The 22,955-nt window shown below is 36.0% G+C and overlaps 1 protein-coding gene across 2 annotated transcripts in view; it reads right to left on the bottom strand.

Moving 5' to 3' along the window:
• LOC129749438 (cyclic nucleotide-gated cation channel subunit A) overlaps positions 1-22,955 on the bottom strand; it is a 721,507-nt gene that overhangs the window by 374,460 nt on the left and 324,092 nt on the right. For both annotated transcript variants that reach the window (XM_055744412.1, XM_055744413.1), the window contains one exon: positions 6,825-7,302. In XM_055744412.1, the coding sequence (XP_055600387.1) occupies positions 6,825-7,302 (478 nt within the window). The remainder of the gene's footprint in view (positions 1-6,824; positions 7,303-22,955) is intronic.

The following is a 22,955-nucleotide window of genomic DNA, read 5'->3' as shown; positions in this document are numbered from 1 at the left end:
TTTTATAATTAGGAGAAAATTAATTATTTTTGCTCTTTTCTTCAGACAATTGGGTGATAAATATGATGAGTTTTTCAATAACTGTCTGCCAACTGCAACGTTGATATAAAGTCACGAATGCCATAAAGATGGTAAAACGACTATGAAACAAAAAAAATAAGACATTTTATTTTTTAAATACAATAATATCCCGAGTTCTGACTGTTTTAAAAAAAGTATTTTTTTTGGATTACGAAAAACTGTGATAAAAATTGGGCCACCAAATCCAAATTGACTAGATATCGTGCAAAGATTATGTTGAAATTTCATAATTCATTTAGTTATTTTAAAGCAATTTTAGATGAGGAAATAAAAAAGAGAGTTGCGTATGATCGAATAGTTCCTAAAACCTGGCTCGTGAACGTTTCGGGAAAATTCCTTATATAGGATTTATGTTCGTCTCTATTGCATTAGAAAAGATGGACAAAACATTTTTCATAACTCTAAAATTGGTTGCGTTTGTGTGACTTTTTTCTGCTTCATCAAAAAATCCTTTTCCACGTAAAATCATGTTCTTAGGATTCATAAGCGTATGACCACATTTTTTATATGTACTTTAGGTCTCCCACGGGTACAATTTTAAGGGTGCTTGTTTAATTATGTAAGTACATTTTTCCAGGCTAGTTAAATAAAAGAAGCATATGATGCGTACATAAGTCAACAATATATAGAAAAACACTACGTAAAGCGACGACGATGACAGTTGGATTGAAATTTTTATCTCAACACACAGCTGAGATATTTAGAGTGGTTCACGTTTCCCCATAGCCTACGTTACCCCACTCTCTTTTACCTATATCTGACTGAAATTATTATTGTGAAATGAATTTTTTTAGCCTTTTACATTATCTAGGAGAATTATTTGAATATGAAAAAAAATTACCCCTGATTTTGATCACTGGCACTCTTGAAACAAAAATTGATTTTCTTCTTTGTATCAAATAAAATAATTTGATTTATAGGTTTGGCGAAATGATATAGTATTGTTATTTTTTTGTTTTTCGTATTATTTTCTATTATCCCCCTCACGATGTTCCAACTCCGAGTTTCAAAAGAAGGATTAATGTGTTTTAAATCAATTCTTTAGAGTTAAAAAAATAAATTTTGGTTCCAATAAAGAATTTAAAATTCAAACCGTTTTTAAATGTTTCTTCAAATTTATAATATTTCTACGGAATTTTTCAATCACGCCTTCAATTGAAAATGAAGAGAACGAATGTTAATTAAGACGATTGATAAAAAACAATTCGGTTTCGATTTTTTCTTGTCTTCGTCTGTCATGGTTTTTTCCTTTCCAGATCGCGAACAAAAAGGTTATTAGTGATTTCGGAATCGACAAAGGGTATTATTTTTTTAGACAATTTCGGCTAAAAAACGCTAATAATAGTGATTCATATATGGTTTTGCGCTAAAATGTGCAAATATTTTAAATTAAATTACTTGAAGCTGCTTTCAAGCCGAAATTGGCTTAAATATCTACATATTTGTTGAGTGATCCAAAAGCCGAACAGTCATTCTGGATTTCAAAAAGTCGCTCACATTTTGGTGATTAGACAAAATGAGAAAACGAAAGGGCCAATAATCCAATTTATTCATTTTAATGGTAACAATCACTGAAAACCTATATTTTCTTCTCGCGAAATGAAATTATACTAATTTTGACGAAGTTCAGGTACTAAGTGAATAAAATGATTAGATGCAGTGAAATAGGCAATATAATTATATTTTCTCAAACTTTGAAAGCGTTTTTTTTCAAAACTAAGATCTTGGCGTGTTGGCTCTTTTCAAAAATCGATACCGAATTATTATCATTTTGCTGAACAACTTTTTATCATAATTAATTTCATAACTGATCTGGTATTTATTTTAGAAATTGGATTTAGTCTCTTTTAAAATTTGAGTTATATGAATGTATTTGATTCCTGCGGTTCTCGTATCCGAAGCTTTAAATTCTGGTTTTATCTAAATATAATTTTAATTCAATTTTGTTTACTGCTGTTTGGGAAATATTGATGATTTATAAGTAAACTTGGCAAGCAAATGTCTAGTTCAGAACAAAGCACATAGTTTTAAATAACTTTTTGTTGACTTACCGGAAATAGCAAACTTTGATTCTGATTTATTTTGAATCGTATCAGTCAAATTTATAATTTTTCAAATTTATGCGATGGTCGTAAGTAAGAAAATGGTTTTAGTTATAAATTTTCTTGTCTACTGTGCATTTCTGGTATTTTTATTATTTATAGCTAAATTTGAATTTCGTAAACCCCCCTGGACAGGTCCTTCACATGGGCCTGTATCAAGCTATTTATTTTAAATAGTTGACAATAATCACCGAATCACATAAACATGATAATGAAAATTATATTTTTACAGTAGCTTCATAATTCGTAAATGAAAATGCCTTCTACAAAATAGAATGGACTTGCAAACGTTATCAATGTGAAGTACACCACAAACCAAATAGTTTTCAAGCATTTTTTTTATCAAACTTAGTAGGAGGAACATGATTTCTACCGGAAACCTAAGGTTATTTCAGCCTAACTACAAAAATGTATTTTTGTAACTATTGGTTCCTCCACTGATTTCAAGAATATAAATATTCTGATCAAAAAACAGTATTAGAACCAAAATTATTTACAACATATTCATGTGGTAAGAGGAATCATTTTATGTTAGTTTTCACTCATTTCTAAAAGTGTTGTCTCTGGCCGGTAATTGATAATGCGATTTTATTAACTGAATGTGTACGGCATCAGGGTTAGACTGCTTAAAAGCTCCCAAGTAATCATGAGCACTAATAACTTGTCAAAATACCATTCGAAAACAGCCTTAGAGCTTTTCTGCTCTTGCTCTCTTTAAGGGGGGGGTAGGGTCTAACGGGTATAAAAAAACACCATTTTCACGATTTTTTTCTAGAGCTATCGTTCAAACAAATGTATTCAAATTTTTTGCATTATACAAAGCATTGTTAAAAGAACATTTAGTAATTTTTTCGTAGAAAAATATTGAAAAATGAGCCGGTGACGGAGCATTTTCGAGGATGCCTTTTAGAAAACAGGATTTGCGGTGGACACTGTATCTCAGCACAGAATCATCTGAATTCAAAAAATCAGAGCAAAATATTTTTAATAGATGTTTTTCTGGACCCCAACATTTTTATTTCACTTAAAAATTTTTTTATGAAATTTTTGTGGCTGTTTGAAGTAAAAACTACGATTTTTCACTTAAAAATACGCCATTTTTCACCTATAAAATCTCCCCAAAGTAAAAAAATCAAAAAAGAAAAACGTTGGGGTCTGGTATTTTATATGTAGAAACTATGTTCCAAATTTGAAAAGAATCGGATAAGTAGTTTTCAAATGACGATGTCCACGGACTTTAAAAATGTGCTTTCGAGAAAAACGCGTTTGAAGTTTCTGCTCTTGCTTTCTTGCAGTATTAGATAGGAGGAGATAAAGGCTTATAACTTCTACAGTTTTGCTTCAATTGACTTGAAAATTTGACACAACATTCTTGGAATGTTTTACAATAAGAAAATAAAAAAATAAAAAAATCGATTTTTTGAAAGTGTTAGACCCTACCCCCCCCCCCCCTTAAGCACTGTGAGGCAGTTTTGGCGAAATTAACTGCTATTTAAGTTCATCTGGTAAACCAGACAACCAGAAGTCGTATTTTCTTTTACAGATTACATCGTATAGAATGTTATTTATACTTATTTTCGTATATTTGTACCTACAATGTGCGGTCCATGCATATTCTTTATCGTATTTGAAAGCATTGCATGATTTTATTACGACAAGAAGAGAGACTCGTATTTATGTACATATGAACTCGACCTTTGTGTACGACAATTCGCAAAAAATCCGTGAAACGACCGATATATGGTGATCAGCCGTGACTGAGAGATTTTGTCGTGCTATGCATAAAATAATTCGAAATAAAAAACGTATATAACTGCATTGATTCGTAATAATGTGCATGCAATCGTATACCTTTGCAAATTAATTCGCATGTCTGATTTTCGTAAAACGTATTTGCTGGCAATCGTAAAAGAATACAAAAAGGTTCAATAAAATCGTTTATGATAATGGGACATCGATGATTGGAATCGAATTAAAGGAGGTTTCAAAATGTTGGTCTATTTTTAGATCATCGATGACGTGTTCTACGATTTGAAAGATTTGAGTTATAGAATATACGATTTGCTTTTGGTTTAATGCCTTTGAAGCAAATCCCCTTGAATTTATATATTCCAGATAGCGTCGAGGAACCATCATGAGCTGCAGATCGTATGGTCAGGGGATCAAGTCCAGGTACTAACAATAAAATCAGAAATCAGGCAAATAATAAATTTGTACGATATAAACTTGAATTTGACAGCAAAAAACGCATTTCTTTGAAATAATCTTATTTTTATTATTTTTATGGATGAATAAACTGATTGGTTTAAAGTATAAAAAAAAAATAATTTTATTTTTATTCAACTGACGGAAAATGAGAGCCCTGCACTCAAGTCGCAAAAGACGAGCAAATAGGTCGTCAAACTTTCCATATTGTTACGAAAAATGTCGTTTATTACAACCTCAATCATCTATATGATGATGTAAATTGTCAAAGTATATTCCAAAAAGAATCAGAGTAGTCGTAAATGATGCGCATGACAAGTCGTGCAAATCGTTATTTAATACAATCCAAATCAAGAATATGTTTGCTAATGTACCTGTATGGCCTCCAAAATGATACGTATATACTGGTTTTGCTACATTATATACGATATGTTTACAGGTATATTTGCATGTATATTTGCGTTGCAAATTCGAAATACCCACCAAATGGTTGTCTGGGTAACCAACATACACACATACATTCAAGTCAAAAACTAAATTTTTTTAGCAAGATTCATAAAAATAATCATAAAAAGATTTTTGAAAGCCTAAAAACGATTGATAATCTGTTTTCTTGATCGTTGATAAGTTATTCCAACAATTTTAAAACCATAGGTCTGGTCTGGTCGGATTTTGTCTGGTTTTAAGATAGTCGACGTTTCATAAGGCAGCAACCTAGGCCCACTTTTGTTCTTGATTTATATCAATGACCTACCAAAACTTGAGCTTCGTGGAAAATCTCGCCTTTTTGCCGACAATATTTTAATTTTGTATATTGGTGATAATGCAGAACAATTAATCTGTAACATGAGAATTGATCTGAAGGCATTGGGATAACATTTTTCTGAGAATCTAGTTTCACTCAATTATCTACTCCAAAACAAAATACATGTACCCTATTTAGAGCACCACACTAACAGCTATAAAAAACAACACACTACAAATGTTTGCTCCGTGCAGATTGTTCTGGAGGATAGAAAGTTGTTGCCCACCAAGTAAACACTAGGCTGAGTCGATTTTAGGTCATTTTTTAACTTCACAAACTTTGGGTCTATAAAGCTTCATTTTGGTTCAAAACTCATCCAAGATTTTTTGCAGAATTTTTAATTAACGTTTACATGATTAAATTTTCACTATGAGGTTTCTATGGGAAAATGAAATATTCTGTACTGAAAAATCGACATCATTTTTGTTTCTTCTCTGGAACCGAACCTCCTTATGGTTCTTTTGTTATTTCATAAATTTTGTTACGGAAATTTTCCACTGAACAACTTTGTCGAAGATCGTAACTTCGTATCTTATTAGACAAAAAATATTTTACATGCTTTACATAACCCCAAAAACCAAATTTTGCTGCACATATTAATGCTGTTTGTCTTGATTGTCTCCGTCATATAGAAGCGAAAAATTTTAGGAGATATTGTGCCAAAATCTAACGGGTCTGTATTGATCATTTTGAAAAAAAAAAACAAAAAAAAATCACTCGTTATATTCACGCATCACTCTAGCAAATCCAATCAGCACGAAAAGCTACCCGTCTCTGTTTAAACAACACGGGCTTACATACGCATCTAGTCCAAATCAGCACCGGAAAATCTCCCGAAGCGAATCCAGATCCTAAGTAAAACTTGCTTTTGGGGAACATTTTCTGATGATGGTTCAGCTCGTCGTCGCTGTCTGGATTTCAAATCCGACAAATAAATAACTCCCGTCATCAAGGGTATGATTGCATTACCACCTCATGCCCCTGCCAGCGTTTGGTTTCTCTATCTTTTTCGCATTTTTCTTATTTTTGTTTTTGCTACCACAGGTCCTTGAGACTTAACAAAAGTGAATGTTATAAGTTTAATTAATTGTTCCTGGAATAATTTCCATCTAAATTTTGATGAAATTTAGATAATTTTCAAATACCGAATGAAATTCTAAATCATCCGTAACATTTGTAACAAAAGAAGTGGGAGGTTCATTTGTCTGTGGTCTAAGAGCTTCAGATTGAAAAGCGTATACACTGGGGAGGAAATATATACGCACAAAACAGGCACTCATCTTTCTCGAACCGGCAGTTGTTGAAGAGCAAAGAGAAAAATAAAAATATGCAGAAATAAAGTATCGAACTGAAGTAAAAAGTAGATACGCCAAAATAGGAATACATTATTATTAAAGTTGCTTCCTTTTGTGAGATATTTTCAAGCTCGGTTGCCTTCATGAAGGTTTTTAAGATGGCGTGTTTAGATAAGAAGAGATATATTTTTTTCAAAACCGTACTGACGTTTCCAAAAAATCGATTCATCTTCTGGACCGGTCTGCTACTTTGATTTATCTAGTCATTCGCTCAAATGTATCAAAAGGTGAGTTAAGCGCTTAGTTAAAAAATCTAAGTTTTTTCTCTGTACTCACCAGAAAGTCACTCTGCTCGCTCTCAATCACAGCCTGGTGGCTACTCAGGTGGTTGTTCTTGCTTCCGATGCTTCCGGCCGAGCTATTGTTCGGGATCGAGTCTCTCTGGCGCTCGGCCGAGGCTACCTCAATCCGGTTCCGGGTAGTGAACGGAAGTTGACTGGGTGGCGGTGGTGGAGTCTCACCGATGGTCGTTCCGGTGGATCCGACGGCCATTGCTGGTGCCGATGATCCCACCGGTGGCAATCGTTCCGTTGTCGGATGTCCTTGACCTTGAGGTCCGGAGTTCGTAATCGTGGACAGACTCGGTGTGGTGGCCACACTACTGAAGCTGCCCACCGACGATGGATGATAGTTCTGGTAGATCGTATTGCTCCCGAATGGGGTGGTGCTGATTGCGGATGGCCCATTGCACAAGGCGGGCGCACGATTCGCGGTGTTGTACAGTGGTCGTTGCACTCGACTGAAGTGGTAGATACTGGGGAATAGAATAACAGGATTGTAAAGGTTAGATTAATTTTGACAGAGATAATCAGAGACAGAGACAGAGACAGAGTAATTCAATTGGCACAACATGCTTTCAAGAGTACGTTAGCAGAACTACGTATTAAACTGTGTCGATTTGAGGTAATTTTTTTATTTATCAAACCCTGGAGTCTTAAAAGCTTTGGGTTCAAAACGAACACAAACACATGCAGAATCTCAATGAAACTTGATGTTTCCTCGAAGAGATTCCTTTTACCTTATTTTAAGCTTACATCTTTCGAGGATATGATGGCTAGCATCTTACAAATGCTAAAACCACCAACCCACAGAAGTGTACTATGTATGCCATGACCGGTATTCGATCTCATGCCTGTTGGATTAGAAGATTCAAAGGCTATCCTTTACGCCACTGCCTGCAGCAAACTCATTCATGTTTTTTTGCAGAATTTTAAATTAACGTTTGCATGACTAAATTTGAGCTTTCAGGTTTATATGGAAAAATTGAATATTTTGTATTGTAATTTTCCAAAATATTGAGTTTTCCCAACCATGTTCAAATTTACTCATGTAAACGTTTTTTTTTACTCTGCAAAAAATCGTGGATGACTTTTGAACCAAAACGAAGCTTTATAGGCTCCAGTGTTTAAGGATTTAAAAATGATCAAAAATGACTCAGTTCCAGCCACTATATCAATATCCAGAAAAATCATCGCAGTGCGAAACAACTTTCACGCAAAGATAAACGGACCAGTTCATAGAAGTAGGCTAGTGTTGAACAAAAATTTGGTATGTGATGATAATACTTCTTAATCAAATTCTAACCGCTCATTTCACCATCTTTCATTTGTCCTAACTTTCTATCCGTCTATAACGTTTCAAATTCTCTAGATGTTTTTACTAAAAAGGGCATCACTTTCCACCAATAAGGCCAATAAATTAAGTAACAAGCATAAATTACGGTTAGTAATCTCTTCTTAAAAAACCATACTAAATTTTTCTTTAATCTCCGGTGTTCTTATTTAATTTTTGGCATTTCGGCGAGTTGTGAAAATTCAAGGTAGAATATTTATTTTTTGCCCGGTCGGACACAGTCTTCAATGTGGGTAGGAATGCGATGGGTTTCTTCATCGGCGAGTGGCAAAGAATCACGCAAGTAGTTCAAAAGCTGTTCACATAATATATCCCAGCTGCGATTAAAATAAGATAACACTAATCTCCGGTAGTAAATCATCTTTATATTTCTAGGCCAACTTAAAATTTCTTTAAAAAATATTCTGATCAACTTTTTCAGAACTGCAAACTCGAATCTTTTCAGGCAAACACGATGATAGATGTTAAATGAGGGTATTTCTTTTGATATTGAATAAATTTAATCCAACCCGCAAATCTACTAGTGCCGAAAGAGATTCTTTGGCTTCTCTATCAGAAAGTCATATCAAAATTATCACACAAATCTATACCTCAGCAAGATATTTATATATTATTAAGATATAAAGGGTGATACGGTCAAAATTTGGTCAATATCAACTTGACGTATTTCTTTTAAATTTGCATTTAAAAAACCTGAACACCCCTCATTTTGAAGATGTGTGTGTAGAATGTTGCTTCTATTTTGATTTTGGAATTCACTCTTCAGTTGTCAAAATGCCATCCAAGGAAGAAGAGCAGCGTATCAAAATTTTGCTCGCGCATCGCGAAAATCCGAGCTACTCGCACGCAAAGCTGGCAAAATCGTTAAAAGTTGCCAAATGAACCGTTACAAATGTAATCATAGTGTTTGGGGAACGTTTGTCGACAGCCAGGAAGTCTGGATCGGGGGGAAATCGAAACCCGGAAGCCGCTGAGACGACAAAGAGAGTTGCCGGTAGTTTAAAGTGAAACCCTAACCTCTCTTTCCGAGATGCCGCAAATAAGCTGGGTGTATCGTCTACAACCGTGCATCGAGCCAAAAAACAAGCCGGACTATCGACTTACAAGAAGGTAGTGACTCCAAATCGCGATGATAAACAAAATACGACGGCCAAAGGGCGATCCCGGAGGCTGTACACTACGATGCTGACGAAGTTTGACTGCGTGGTAATGGACGACGAAACCTACGTCAAAGCCGACTACAAGCAGCTTCCGGGACAGGAGTTTTATACGGCAAAAGGAAGGGGAAAGGTACACAGCAAAAAAAAACGTAACGATGGACGATGTAATTTCTGGAGACGTTGTAGTATTAGGGATTTCTGTTGATATAATACATCTTAACGATGTACACAATGTGAATACGTCGTGTGGTGTAAAATCACAACTTTTTGTGTGATATCGCATCAAGTAGTCAATGTTTTCTTCAATTGACGTTCAAATTTTTTCATTTCAAAAAGTTAGAAACGGATTACGGACCTCAGCTGAATTTGTTTGGCGTGTAAGTACTACCAAAATTTAATAAAAATGTAAGCAAACCTATAGCTTTGAATATAATTTCCTTATTTTACATTTTTAGGAAATTTGGCCCATTTTGCATCAGCGGTACAATACATATCAGATGGTTTCAAACAGCCGGATAAATGCTGACGATGTAATATTTAGTAACATTTGCGACTCAAGTTATGTGCAGGTATTTGATGTAATTTCACAATACTTTTTTTTGCTGTGTAGCAGATATTTTTTTTTTTTTTGTAATTCTTTATTTGAAACGGCTCATACCTTAAGGTTTTAAGGAGCCAAACTCGTTTTTTTGTTTTTACAATATTTTGCTTAGCTTAACACTTTTATTTTAAAGAGGAAGAAGATAGGAAAGGGAAATATGAAAATAAAAAAGAATTATAGACGAAGATCGATAGCTTTTAGAAAAAGGTAGATTTCGAACATGTAGTCCAAATCTAGCACAGCTAGTACATCTCTCACTGGAACATTAGGTGGTTTTCCTCGGGCCCAAAGGGAGTCTATTAAATTCGTTCTGGCGACAAGATGGACCTCACACGACCAGACAATATGCTCGATGTCATGGTAACCTTGGCCACAACTACACAAATTGCTGCCAGCAATGTCAAAACGATAGAGTACCGCGTCTAAGGAATAATGATTGGACATGAGACGGGAAAATATACAAATAAAATCCCGACTCAGATCCAATCTATTAAACCAGGGTTTAAGGCTTACCTTTGGGATAATCGAGTGGAGCCACCGACCCTTCTCATCCTCGTCCCATTTGTGCTGCCAGTTGACAAGAGAGTTTCTTCGAACTAAGAAGTAAAATTCGTTGAAGACGATTTCACGGTGATATGTGTCGCCTTCCATCGCCCCCACCTTTGCCAGAGAGTCCGCCCTCTCATTACCCATTATCGAGCAATGTGAGGGGACCCAAACGAAGGTGATGGTAAAGCAACGTCTTGATAAAGCACTCAGAGTCTCTCGTATCTTCCCGAGGAAATACGGTGAGTGCTTTCCTGGTCTTATTGAACGGATTGCTTCAACAGAACTGAGGCTGTCCGTTATAATGTAGTAGTGTCCTACTGGCCTTGAAACGACGCTGTCCAACGCCCAGTAAATGGCTCCTAACTCTGCGATGTATACCGAGCATGGTGGATGGAGGTTATAAGAGGCGGTAGCTATTTCGTTAAAAACTCCAAATCCCGTTGATTCCTCTATAAGCGACCCATCTGTAAAGTACATTTTGTCAGCATCGACGTGTCTATATTTAGCATCGAAAATTCTTGGAATCAGAAGTGGGCGATGTGAATCAGGGATTCCACGAATTTCTTGCTGCATAGACAAATCAAACTGGACAGAAGAGTTGTCGTAGTCTGGGATGTAAACACGAGTTGGAGAATATGAAGAAGGATTAACCGGCATGGACATGAAGATATGGTATATAGACATAAATCTGGTTTGAAGATTTTGCTCAAGAAGCCTTTCAAAATTAACGATCACCAATGGGTTCATGACCTCACACCTGATGAGGAACCGGAGTGATAATAAATTGAATCGATCTTTTAGTGGGAGTATGCCTGCCAAAACTTCAAGACTCATGGTATGCGTTGAGAGCATACAGCCCAAAGCGATGCGAAGACAACGATATTGGATACGCTCGAGTTTGATGAGATGAGTTTTAGCAGCTGACTGGAAACAGAAGCTACCATATTCCATAACTGAGAGAATAGTTGTTCGATACAATTTCAAAAGATCTTCTGGATGGGCTCCCCACCAGGTGCCAGTGATTGATCGGAGAAAATTGATTCTTTGTTGGCATTTCCCTTTCAGATACTCTATGTGGGCTCTCCAGGTACACTTGGAATCAAACCAAACCCCAAGATACTTAAAACACCTCGATTGAGTGATCGTTCTGCCTAGGAGTTGAAGCTTAGGTTGAGCAGGTCTACGTTTCTTAGAGAAAACAACCATCTCCGTTTTCTGTGGAGAAAACTCAATCCCAAGCCCCAAAGCCCAGGTTGACAATCTGTCTAAAGTATCTTGTAAAGGTCTGTCCAGATGAGACTCAGTAGATCCTGTGACAGACACTACTCCGTCATCTGCAAGTTGTCTTAGTGTGCAACCTTCAGAGAGACAACTGTCGATGTCACTTACGTAAAAGTTGTACAAAAGTGGACTCAAACATGAACCTTGCGGGAGGCCCATGTAAGAAGTCCTTCTAATTGAAATATCTCCGTGAGCAAAGTTCAGATGTTTCTCACAAAGCAAGCTGTATAAGATGTTGTTCAATAGTGGAGGCAGACCCCGAGAGTGCAACTTGTCTGACAACACCTCTATTGAGACTGCATCAAAAGCTCCCTTTATGTCTAGAAACACTGAAGCCATTTGCTCACGTTTTGCGTACGCCATTTGTATCTCTGAAGACAGCAAAGCAAGACAATCGTTTGTCCCTTTGCCCCTTCGAAACCCAAATTGAGTATCTGAAAGGAGACCATTTGCTTCCACCCATTTATCCAATCGGAACAAAATCATTTTCTCCATCAATTTACGAATGCAAGACAACATCGCTATTGGACGGTACGAATTAAAATCGGACGCAGGTTTCCCAGGCTTTTGGATAGTAATAACTCTCACTTGTCTCCAATCTTCGGGAACAATGTTATGCTCTAAGAATTGATTAAATAAATTCAACAAGCGAAATTTGGCGGCATCCGGAAGGTTTTTCAACAAGTTGAATTTTATTTTATCAACTCCAGGAGCTGAATTGTTACAAGAGAGGAGAGCAAGTGAGAATTCCATCATTGAAAAGCTGGAATCCAGATCACATCTGTTCGGAGACACACTTCGGATGATTTTTTGCACAGGTGTGGAATCCGGACAGATTTTCCGTGCGAAATTTAAAATCCATTTATGCGAATGTTCTTCACTTTCGTTCGTGGAAGAACGAATGCGCATGCTGCGTGCCACATTCCACAAAGTGCTTAAGGATGTTTCCCGCGATAAACCTCCCACAAAATTACGCCAATGTGCACGTTTTTTTCCCTTGATCAGGTTTTTAAATTGCTGCTCAAGAGAAAAATACGCGTTGAAGTTATCCAGGGTTCCGTGTTTCCGAAAAACTTTGAAAGCGTTCGATTTGTCCACGTAAAGTTTAGTACACTGCCTGTCCCACCATGGATTGGGAGGCCTTCGGCGAACAGATGGATCTGGGATGGGTTTCGTTTGAGATTGAACTGCACTTTCATAAATCAAGCGAGCAAGAAAAGTATATTCCTCCAACGGAGGTAATACGTCCACAGAATTGATGGTTGAAATAACTGCGTCCGAGTACTTTTTCCAGTCGATGTGTCTTGTGAGATCATATGCCATGTTTGTTGAGTTTGAAGTGTTGACCCCATTGGTGATCGAAATTTTGATAGGCAAGTGATCACTACCATTGGGATCGGGGATTACCTTCCACTGGCAATCCAATGATAGTGAATTTGAGCAGAGTGAGAGGTCAATTGCACTTTGTCTTGCAGGAGGTTTAGGCACCCGTGTTTTTTCACCCGTGTTCAAAACTGTTAAATTGAAACTGTCACAAATGCCATAAATAAGATAAGAACGTCTATCATCAATTTGCTCCCCCCAAACAGTTCCATGAGAATTAAAGTCACCCAGGATCAACCTTGGCTCAGGAAGTACTGAGCACAGGTCCTCTAGGTGACTTCGATCCACTGCAACTCTATGAGGCCAGTACAAACTGACAACGCATAAGTCCTTACCTCTTATAGTTGTATGACATGCAACAGCTTCAATTCCTCCTGATAAAGGGAGGTGGATTCTATAAAAGGAGTGGCGCTTATTGATCCCCAAAAGCACCCCTCCATAAGAATCGTTGCGATCCAGACGGATAATGTTAAAGTCGTGGAATGGAATATCTGTTTGAGAAGAAAGCCATGTTTCAGAAAGGGCAAAAATATCGCAACTAGTTTCATGAAGAAGATGTTTGAACGGATCCAGTTTAGGGATTAAACTACGACAATTCCACTGCAACACAGTGATATCTCCGACCTCTCGGCTTAAATTAGCCATCGAGAGAAATAAACACTGATAGAAAGGGCCAAGTTTGCATCAATTGCTTCAAAAGTGTCTTTACTATAGGGAGCATTGTAGTAACAATGCCTCTTACGGATTCAGATACGTTTAAGAACGAGAAAATTCCATTAAGAATGTCAGAAAGCTTGAAAAGTCCTGGCTGGGAGACTGATTCAGACAAAACCGCGTTAGTGGTTGGAGTACTCGCTGCAGCTGAAGTCCCCGCTGTTGATGTGAAATTTGGTGGTGAAAAAGTCGTTCGGAATCCAGGAGGAACTAGTTTTTCTTTATTCGGAGCTACCGACTTTTTAGTGGCGCTGATTGGAGAACTAATAGTAGGGATTTTGTTTGGAACTTTGGAGGACTTGGAAGTTGTTTTGGCTCGTTTCCGTGAATTTGCCACAAAAACGAAAGGGGTCTCTTCATCAGTAGAGTCCTCATTGTCAACTGGCAGCACTGAAAAAATGTTACTTAACTGAGGTTGAGTCGGGGGAGAAGCGCTCTTTAAAATAGCGGCGTAAGAACGATTGGATCGTTCTTTTAAAGAGCGCCTCTCCTTATCCCAGTGACTCTTAAATGCCTCGCACACAGAGATATCATGAGGTGAGCCCCCGCAATAGACACATTTCTGTTCTATTGCTGAGCACGCTCCTTCCTCATGAATCTCTGCGCAACGAGGGCAGCGTGCCTTGTTACAACAATGGGACTCGGTGTGTCCCATTTTCATGCACTTTTTGCAACTCATTGGGCGAGGCACAAAGAGTCGCACAGGAAGCTTCAACATTCCGTTGATCAAAACGTAGTGAGGGAGGGCGGTACCTGCGAAGGTTACGCGAAATGAGGCTGAAGGCGAGTACTTTTTAACTCCGTTCACAACGTTGGCAGTTTTAAGTTGGCGACAATCCAAGATTTCGACTGAAGTCGACTCAAGGCCTTTAAACTTACCAACGCCGTTGGACTTAACGTACTCTGCCTCCAGGCTCATTTCCGTTATCACGCCCTCGATCTCGACGTTTCGAGACGGAACAAAAACATGGTACTCCAGGTTAATGAACTTGCTGGCAACAATTTCATTTGCACCTTTCCGATCAGCCACTACAACGCGCAGCTTGTCTGGTCGCACCTTTGAAATGCTGGTCACGGAGGACCACCTCGCCAGATCTTTGGTGATCTGTACCACGTTAAGACGTTTTCCATTAGGTTTGGGCCGGATGAAAACCACCCAAGGCCCAGTAAAAGATGAACCGTCTGTGTAGGTTCGGAGTCGGGGTGTTCTACTCTCAACCGTGGTTGACAAAGAACTAACACTCATCGAAGAATGAGAAACATTTGACGGACCAGCATCATCTGAATCCTCCAAATGCTCCTCATCCTCGTAGGTAACATCCTTATCATCCTCAGCTGAGGAGTTCAACTCCCCGCCATCGTTCATATTTTCTCACGAGAACACGAGTGCTCCCGTTTTGAAAATATAAACGAAGCACACAATGATCGAATAAAGGGAAACAGATAGAGAAGAAAAAGTGAAAAAAAGAATAAAAGACTCACAAGCTTTTGCACTTTGTTTCTACAAATGATTTCACCAGCCACGTGGTCCTCCGTCGGAACAAGATGTAGGCGTTGATCGGACCAAATGCTCGACCGTCCTGTGATTACCCGGATGCGGCGATCAGAACCGAATCCACCGAGTTACCGCCCTGACGATGTCCAAAATCCGAATTTGAAGGGCGAACAGGAAGGCGCCTTCCGAAGATGAATATGGCCTTGATGGAGATGGTGATGGAAAAAAAACCTGCTGCAGCGAACCAAATTGGCGTTTGCACACCTGTGCCAGTCGGCTCCGTTGACAAACCCCGGCAATTAACGACCGAGCCGTCAGCAGGAAAAAATCACTCCTCGTGGAAAACTGTACTTCGGAACACAGCACTTTTGTTAGGTTAAAATCAAAACACTCAGGCAGAAAAAAATGCGTCTGCACTGGGCGAGCTACTGCGATCGAAAGTGTAGCAGATATTTTCAAGCACATGAAACTGACAAAGTTCGCGAAGATATATCTGGTTTGGCAAGCCATCTGTACCTGTGGCTTGAAAAGCAGCATTTTCATAGCTTCCGGGACTGTCAACCAAGAAATTTACGTGAAAGAGTGTTTGAATAAACGTCTGCTGAATTTCCTGAAGAAACACGGTTGTTCAGTAGGGGAGAGTGGGGATACTTGATCCCCTTTTCTTATTTTCACCATATCTTTTTGGAAAAAATTAGGAACTCGTCGTCTTTGACATTTTCTGACAGCTTGTAACTTCAAGTTTCTATGCTCCAAAAATTAGACCGATACTTGAACCCGTTGATGAATTAGAAGCATTTTCGTGGGAGTAAAAAAATTGCGATTTTTCTGAAGTTAGGGGAGACTTGATCCCCTATTGAAGGAGACTTGATCTTTTATTTAGGAAGCCCTAATCCTTGTATAAAAATCAAACAAAACCCCAAGATAGAATGTTAATTGATTATTTTGGTCATGTTTGTTCTCATTTTACAATTTATAGCAGACATAAGAAGAAATTCTATAACTTTGTCTCAACGCTAATAACATTGCATACTTAAAGGCGCTATTTTTTATAACTAAGAGAAAATTAAATATTTTTGCTCTTTTCTTCAGACAATTGTTTGATAAATATTAGTTTTTGGATAAATATTAGTAACTTCGTAATCAGCAATCAAAACGATCAATTCAGATGAAGAATATGCCGTTTGGAAGGGGGATCAATTGTAGCCCAACTCTAGGGGATCAATTGTACCCATTATCAACATTTTAGAAAACTTTTTTCTGAAAAAAGTTGAGAGTTTTCCATTGCTTTGAAAATATGGCATTATGAAGTTCATTTTACGCTCGAACGATTGATTCATTGGAACAAATAATTTTTTCATAATTTTCCCATGTAAGGAACATTTTAAAGTGATGAAAAAAGATCTTCAAGTTACATTTTGTGAAATTTTTCAAACAATTACTCAATTACTCAAACAATTATTTTGTTAAAAAAATTTAAACTGCAGGCATTATCATTTTGCTCATTTTGGCACATTTTTCTAGAACATTTGATCTTTGTAAGACATTCCAGTTTCGAGATATAGCTATGGAATCAAGTATCCCCAGGGATCAAGTATCCTCATTCTCCCCTACTGTTTTGGCTGGATTTGGCATCTTGCCATTACGGTAAAAAGGCCATGGAGTGGTACGCCGCCAACAACATGCAGGTGGTTCCCAAGGACAAGAACCCTCCCAACACGCCAGAGTTCCGCCCAATTGAAAAATACTGGGCTATTGTCAAGTGGAACCTAAAGAAGACCAAAAAAACGGCTAAGGACGAGCAGCAGTTCAAGGCAAACTGGCTTTCTGCGGCGATGGAAGTGGACAAGGTGGCTGTACAAAATCTGATGGCAAGGGTTAAGCGTAAGGCCTGGCAATTCGGATTTGGAAAAGCGGAAGCCTATCGGAATAATTTTTCTGAATTTTATACTAATTAAACTTGAAAAAGAAATTTAATTTGATTTTTTAAATAAACAATTTCACGGATTTACACGCGTTTTCCCTTGACCAAATTTTGACCGTATCACCCTTTATGTAGCTTTGATATTAAAATGATCGATATTTTTCGTTATTGTCGATTCGAAAAAATATATACATACGTCTTTTTCAATACAATAATTTTTTCATGCCACAATTTACTTGCTTCGAAAGCTTTTATTGGAATTTTAAATCTCTCCTTCCAATGCATCAGGTATGGCTCTGTGTGGGTTTAAAACTCCCGGTTGTGCAATAACTGTTCAAGAATTGTGCAATTTTGAAACAATACATGCAAATTCTAAAACAAGGCAGAAGACAATGCAACCTTGCATACAAGAACTTGAATCCTTAGCAAACATTGCATGAAATCTTATATGTAAGACCTTAATTTTTGTATTTTTTCGGTGGTCAATATTCTATCTGATTAAGTTATAATCTTGATATAATGCTATTAAACAGGGATTTTATTGGAACGCCTCAAAATGCAAAAAGTGGAACAAGAACTATGAGCTCTTAATACTACTTCAATGATTTGTGTACGTGAATCAATATCATTCAACTCAGGCTTGGAAGATTTTTAAACATGTTTGATTTATTGAAAACAGTTAGAGAAGTAACTATTTCGTTTGGCACAAAATGTTTTACGGTCCTGATTCATTCTTCTTTCTTTATAAAAATAATCAAAAGATTAAGTTGTTTGCTTGAAATGTAAAGAAATTGTAGTCTAGAAAAAAATAGTTAAACAATTTTTAAACTTTGTACACAGAAATTTAAATTAAGTTTGCTTCTAAAAATTACCAAGTTCTACGAAAACATCATTTAATTTCTCCATAGAATTAAAAAAAAAAAATAGATTTATCTGTAAAAATGTGTATTTAAATTTTTTGGACCTCAGGATTCGCTTATTCTAAAATGACACACTCAAAATTTTTAATTGGATTGAAGTTACGACAAATTAAGCAGAAAGTCCTTTATTGAATTTTTATTACTCCACCGCAGTTTTCGCGTAATAGCAGAGTATCATCAATGTGAGACCTATGGAAGTGCTATGCAGGTAAAAAAGTCGAATTTGGAGGCAGTCTTCTTTGTTTATTTGTGTCAATCGTTATATAATACTGACTTATTTATAGTTTGTGTTGTTGACATCATATTTTACTCTTCGTTTATCTCCGAAACATCTATGCGAAATTTTTCAACGAAAAGTTTCTAGCTGGAAACCTGCCAGGAGCTGGCTAAAGAGTGTGTTTCGCTGTTCACTACGAAATTACTCAAAATATTTCCCCGCTTAATGTTGTGCACGATTTGACCACCGTATTTTGTTCATTTTACCGGTGGGCAGCTTTTTCTTTACCATTTTTGAAATTGAAATTTTTGGATTGCGCTTGATTTAAACTTTTAAATTCTTTACCTCCATGGAATTAATCAGCACTTTCATTCAAATAATAGCTCACTGTTAGATTCTCTAGGTCTGATTGAACGATTTATTTAATACACAAAATTTATTTAATATACAAAATTGATTTCTAGCTGTTTTGAAGTCTTTCACTGGAACTTCCCTGGTTTTTCCACGATCTTGCCTAAAATTTTTGGTCAATGAGCTTTTGTATTGGACGTTTTCTCAAAAACCGCTCGGGAGCTCCACTGAAAAAAAATATCTATTTCCATTGATGCATCCAAAAGCTGTCCACAAAATGAGTGTATTGCATTTTGTTTCGAATACACTCCATGAATCATTTATGCAACAAAGGAGAGCGTTTCCATGGGCTGTGTATAATATTTATACTAAAAATTTTAAAATCATTATTACTTCAGTCTCTTTTTAAAAATAATGTTAGCATAATATATAGTTTGAGATGTGCAAAATCGTTGATCATTATTAGCTCAAAATCGATCATTATAAGTGCAAACACTTATAACTATTTGGCTCTGAAAGCATCAAATGTATGTAAGTACGCCCATAGAAGAGGTTGCAAAAATCCAATGCCTATTTAGCAAATCTCTGTGACTAAAATGCGATGAAAATTATGTAAATGTTTGTTTGAAAAATAAACAGATTTGAAATTTTAAATCAATTCTAGAATACATGAATGCATAAATTTTCAAATATTTTCTTTCTGTCTTTCATAAATCTAGACGGCTCAAGAGAACCATTCCCGCACAAAATTGAATTTTCAGACAGGAAAAAACCATTGAATATGATTGTAAAATCAAAAAACAATTCATAACCCTATTCACAAAGAATAAGTATTTATAGGGTAAACGATCGTGAGTAGAACCTTTTACTTTTCCAAAGATCTAAAACAATGATTATTTATAAATCTTGTCAAAATGTTGAACAAACACTTTTTCAAGATGTTTTAATACAAGCTTTGTCATTTTTGCTAAATTTTAAGAAATGAAATAATATTATTAGCAGCTTGAAAACATACGCCTTCTCTGCTACAATTTTAAATTATTTATGCTGACTTTGAACGTTTATTCAAAGACCGTTATAAACTTATTCTTTATGACTAAAATGGTAGTGAAACTCATAAAAAACATTGTTCGGAGTTTTGTAAAGAGTTTTCCACTAAAATATCAATTAATAGCGTAGTTTTAAAAAGTAAAATATGATCTTGAGTAGAACAATCTTAGATTTTGGGTGGAACCACTAGCTTCCAAAATCAACTGCTAGGTGCGCTGCCTTAAACCTAATGTCTCACACGCAGATTTTACTCCTGAATGTATGCAGCACCTTTGTGTTTTTTTTTTAATTTTTCATCTTTAGCGACAGAAAAGTTGTAAAATAAGTTCGAATTGAACAAAAAATTACTTTAATTGGTGTCACAGCGTACCAAACCAGGCACACAAAATGTTTTATAGGGGAGATAAGGGCATAATGGCTACCTTAAGGAAAACGCGTATTTAGCTATAGAAAACAGCTATGCATAATATGTGAATTACATCATTGTTTCTTGTTTGAACTCTAAAATAGTCTATTTCCTAGTTGGCTGAAACTTGAAAAACTAGATCAAATCGTTTAAAAATGCATTTGCCAAAAGCTGAAAACCAATCACCATAGGGGTATAATGAGAACCACCACTGGGGCAGTATGAGCACCATTAATCGGGGCACGATGAGCGATTCTGCTCGGGAATCTAGTATCGAATTCAATTTTATGAAGTCAGGTGAGTCGTAGATTCATCAAACAAAGCAATAACAAAATAATCTAGGTCTTTTTACGTTTTATAAGCAAACAAAAGCAGCTTTTTTTTAAATTTCAAACCTAAATTTCAGTAATTAGCTCGACATTGGTCGTGTCGGCCGGTTTCATCATGTTCACCGTGGTGAAATTGGCTATTGCGCCGTTGTACTGAAGCAAAGATTGCAGGTTCAAGTCCTGCCGGTGAGCCGTTGTATCTTTTTCGAAAAATTCATGATATTTACGGCTCATGTTATGTTTCGTTCTTTGATAGCTCATGTTTCTTTAATTCTTTCTATCCCATACGAAAATGTGATTATTTTCAGGTACGAAGAAGTACCAAGCGATTTCATAACATCAGTAATGATTTTGACATTGTTTTTTTTTTTGGAAAAATTACTTTCAGATATTTCAAAATTGTTTGAGAATTTTGCATTTCTCTAACAAAAAAATCTTGATAGGTTAAAGACAAATCAAAATCAATCATACAAATGTTATGAGCAAAATATCAAAAATTTGATCTGCAATAAATCACATTTTACAGAGCAATAAGCAAAAGTTGTTATGTTTTGTTATTTTCAACCATACTTGCAACTTAACTTCTTCTACGCAGTTAGGTGCTCAGAAAATCAAACTTTTTTATTTCTTTGATGGGTTTGGAAGATGCGTCATCATTCTAGTTTCAAAAATTCTTACACACAGATCCCAAAATCACGAAAGTGGCAACCTGATAATGGAATAATTTTTAATTTTTGTGTTCATTCGTCATTCAAAATGAGTTTGTATATGCAATGGATGTCAAATAGAGCGAGGCTAAAATCCTTCTGTTTGGTAATTTACTAGCAACACAATTAGAGCATTGAATTATAATTTTTATTGTCTTATATTTGGTTCTACAGACAGTGCTTTGAATCACGATCTAATGGTTTTATGTATAGGACTTACCATGCAGAATTTTTGAAATAAAATATTGATATTTGAGTAGTAGATTAAATTTCGGTGAATTTAATAAGTTATGGTTTCAGAATTCTATTATTATTAAAAAAAAATCCCATGACTTACATCACATCACAAAATTCAAAAGCATCAATCATAAATTTTTAGTCTTGAAAATTGGAATGGTAATAAAAACAATCAATTTTGTTTTGAAAACTGAATCTAGATTGTATACAAAAATGGGTACTATAGCTCATTTGGCAAGTCAGTTGCCTCCTGACCCAATGACCATGTTCGAGCCCAAGAGTATACATCGAATATAGTTGGGCTGGATAAATTATTGTATTTGTTCGTTATTTAAAGCAGAACTGCATGATTTCAGATTATCATATGAAATTTATACTCAGCGTAGCGAGTATCAATTCAAGAGCACAAGGAATTTCGTTGTGACATTCAACGATATCAACGTCACATGAAATTCGCTAAACATCACATCGAGAAAAAAAATCACGATTTCAGATTTGTTTAGGTCATCCTATTAAAGAAATCGTCAGCTGTTTTCCCCATTTACTATTTTATAAAGATATTATTCCTGATAGTTAAATTTAATTAGATTTTTCCACCGTAAATTATTGAGATTTCCTCTTCCAATTAACAAGGCGCTGAAATGAATTACTTCAAACGCTTTGATAAAAATATGAATTTACGAAAGCCCGGTAAGGATTGTTATTCATTGAGCATTTCAATGCTGAAAGCGTTAAAACCTGTGGGAATTGTGATACAAAAAAGTGAATTTTTGCACAAAACATTGCCCTATGAATTTTGTGAACACTTTAACTATAGTTTTAAAATGTTTAGTTGCAAAAAAGGCTGGGTTTAAAATTCAAAATGTGAATCACCAATACGAGGTTTGCATGTATAAACTGATTACAAAACAATTCATGATATAATTGAAGAAGTTAATGCGACTGTATAAAAATTATTTTTTCAGAACTTTGGTGGGTTTAAAGATGAAAAAATACATGAAATTAAAAGCCATTTTTCAAAAAAGGTCTAGCTATTCAAATGTGATAAACGATATTGATAGCATAGCTGTACATAAAAAAAAACAAATATAATTTAATTTTTGAAGGGATCAAATAAAAAATTCTTTTTATCTAGATAAAGATATGTATTTATTGTAGAATTGTCTTTGTTTTTTGTAAATATATGTATATTCATTCGAAACAAAATCATGGCTTCTTGATATCAATTGATTCTTTCTAAGTAAAGCAGTGATTAATTGAGGCCGTGACGTCATAAGCCATACCTTTGTTTCAACCATATTGGATTCTTTTTAAAACGATAACCTTTAAAATTTATTTAATATCAACGGTTTTCTCGGAATGAGATGATTTTCGAACATGCCAAAACAAGTCTTTGACATTACTGCTATTTTTTCAAACCACTTATGAGTGTTTTAGTAGTTGTTACGAAT

Source organism: Uranotaenia lowii, chromosome 2, assembly GCF_029784155.1.
Source record: "Uranotaenia lowii strain MFRU-FL chromosome 2, ASM2978415v1, whole genome shotgun sequence".
Taxonomy (NCBI): Eukaryota; Metazoa; Arthropoda; class Insecta; order Diptera; family Culicidae; genus Uranotaenia; species Uranotaenia lowii.
The sequence above is the reverse complement of the archived record's forward strand: the minus strand, read 5'-3'. Positions and strand labels throughout refer to the sequence as shown.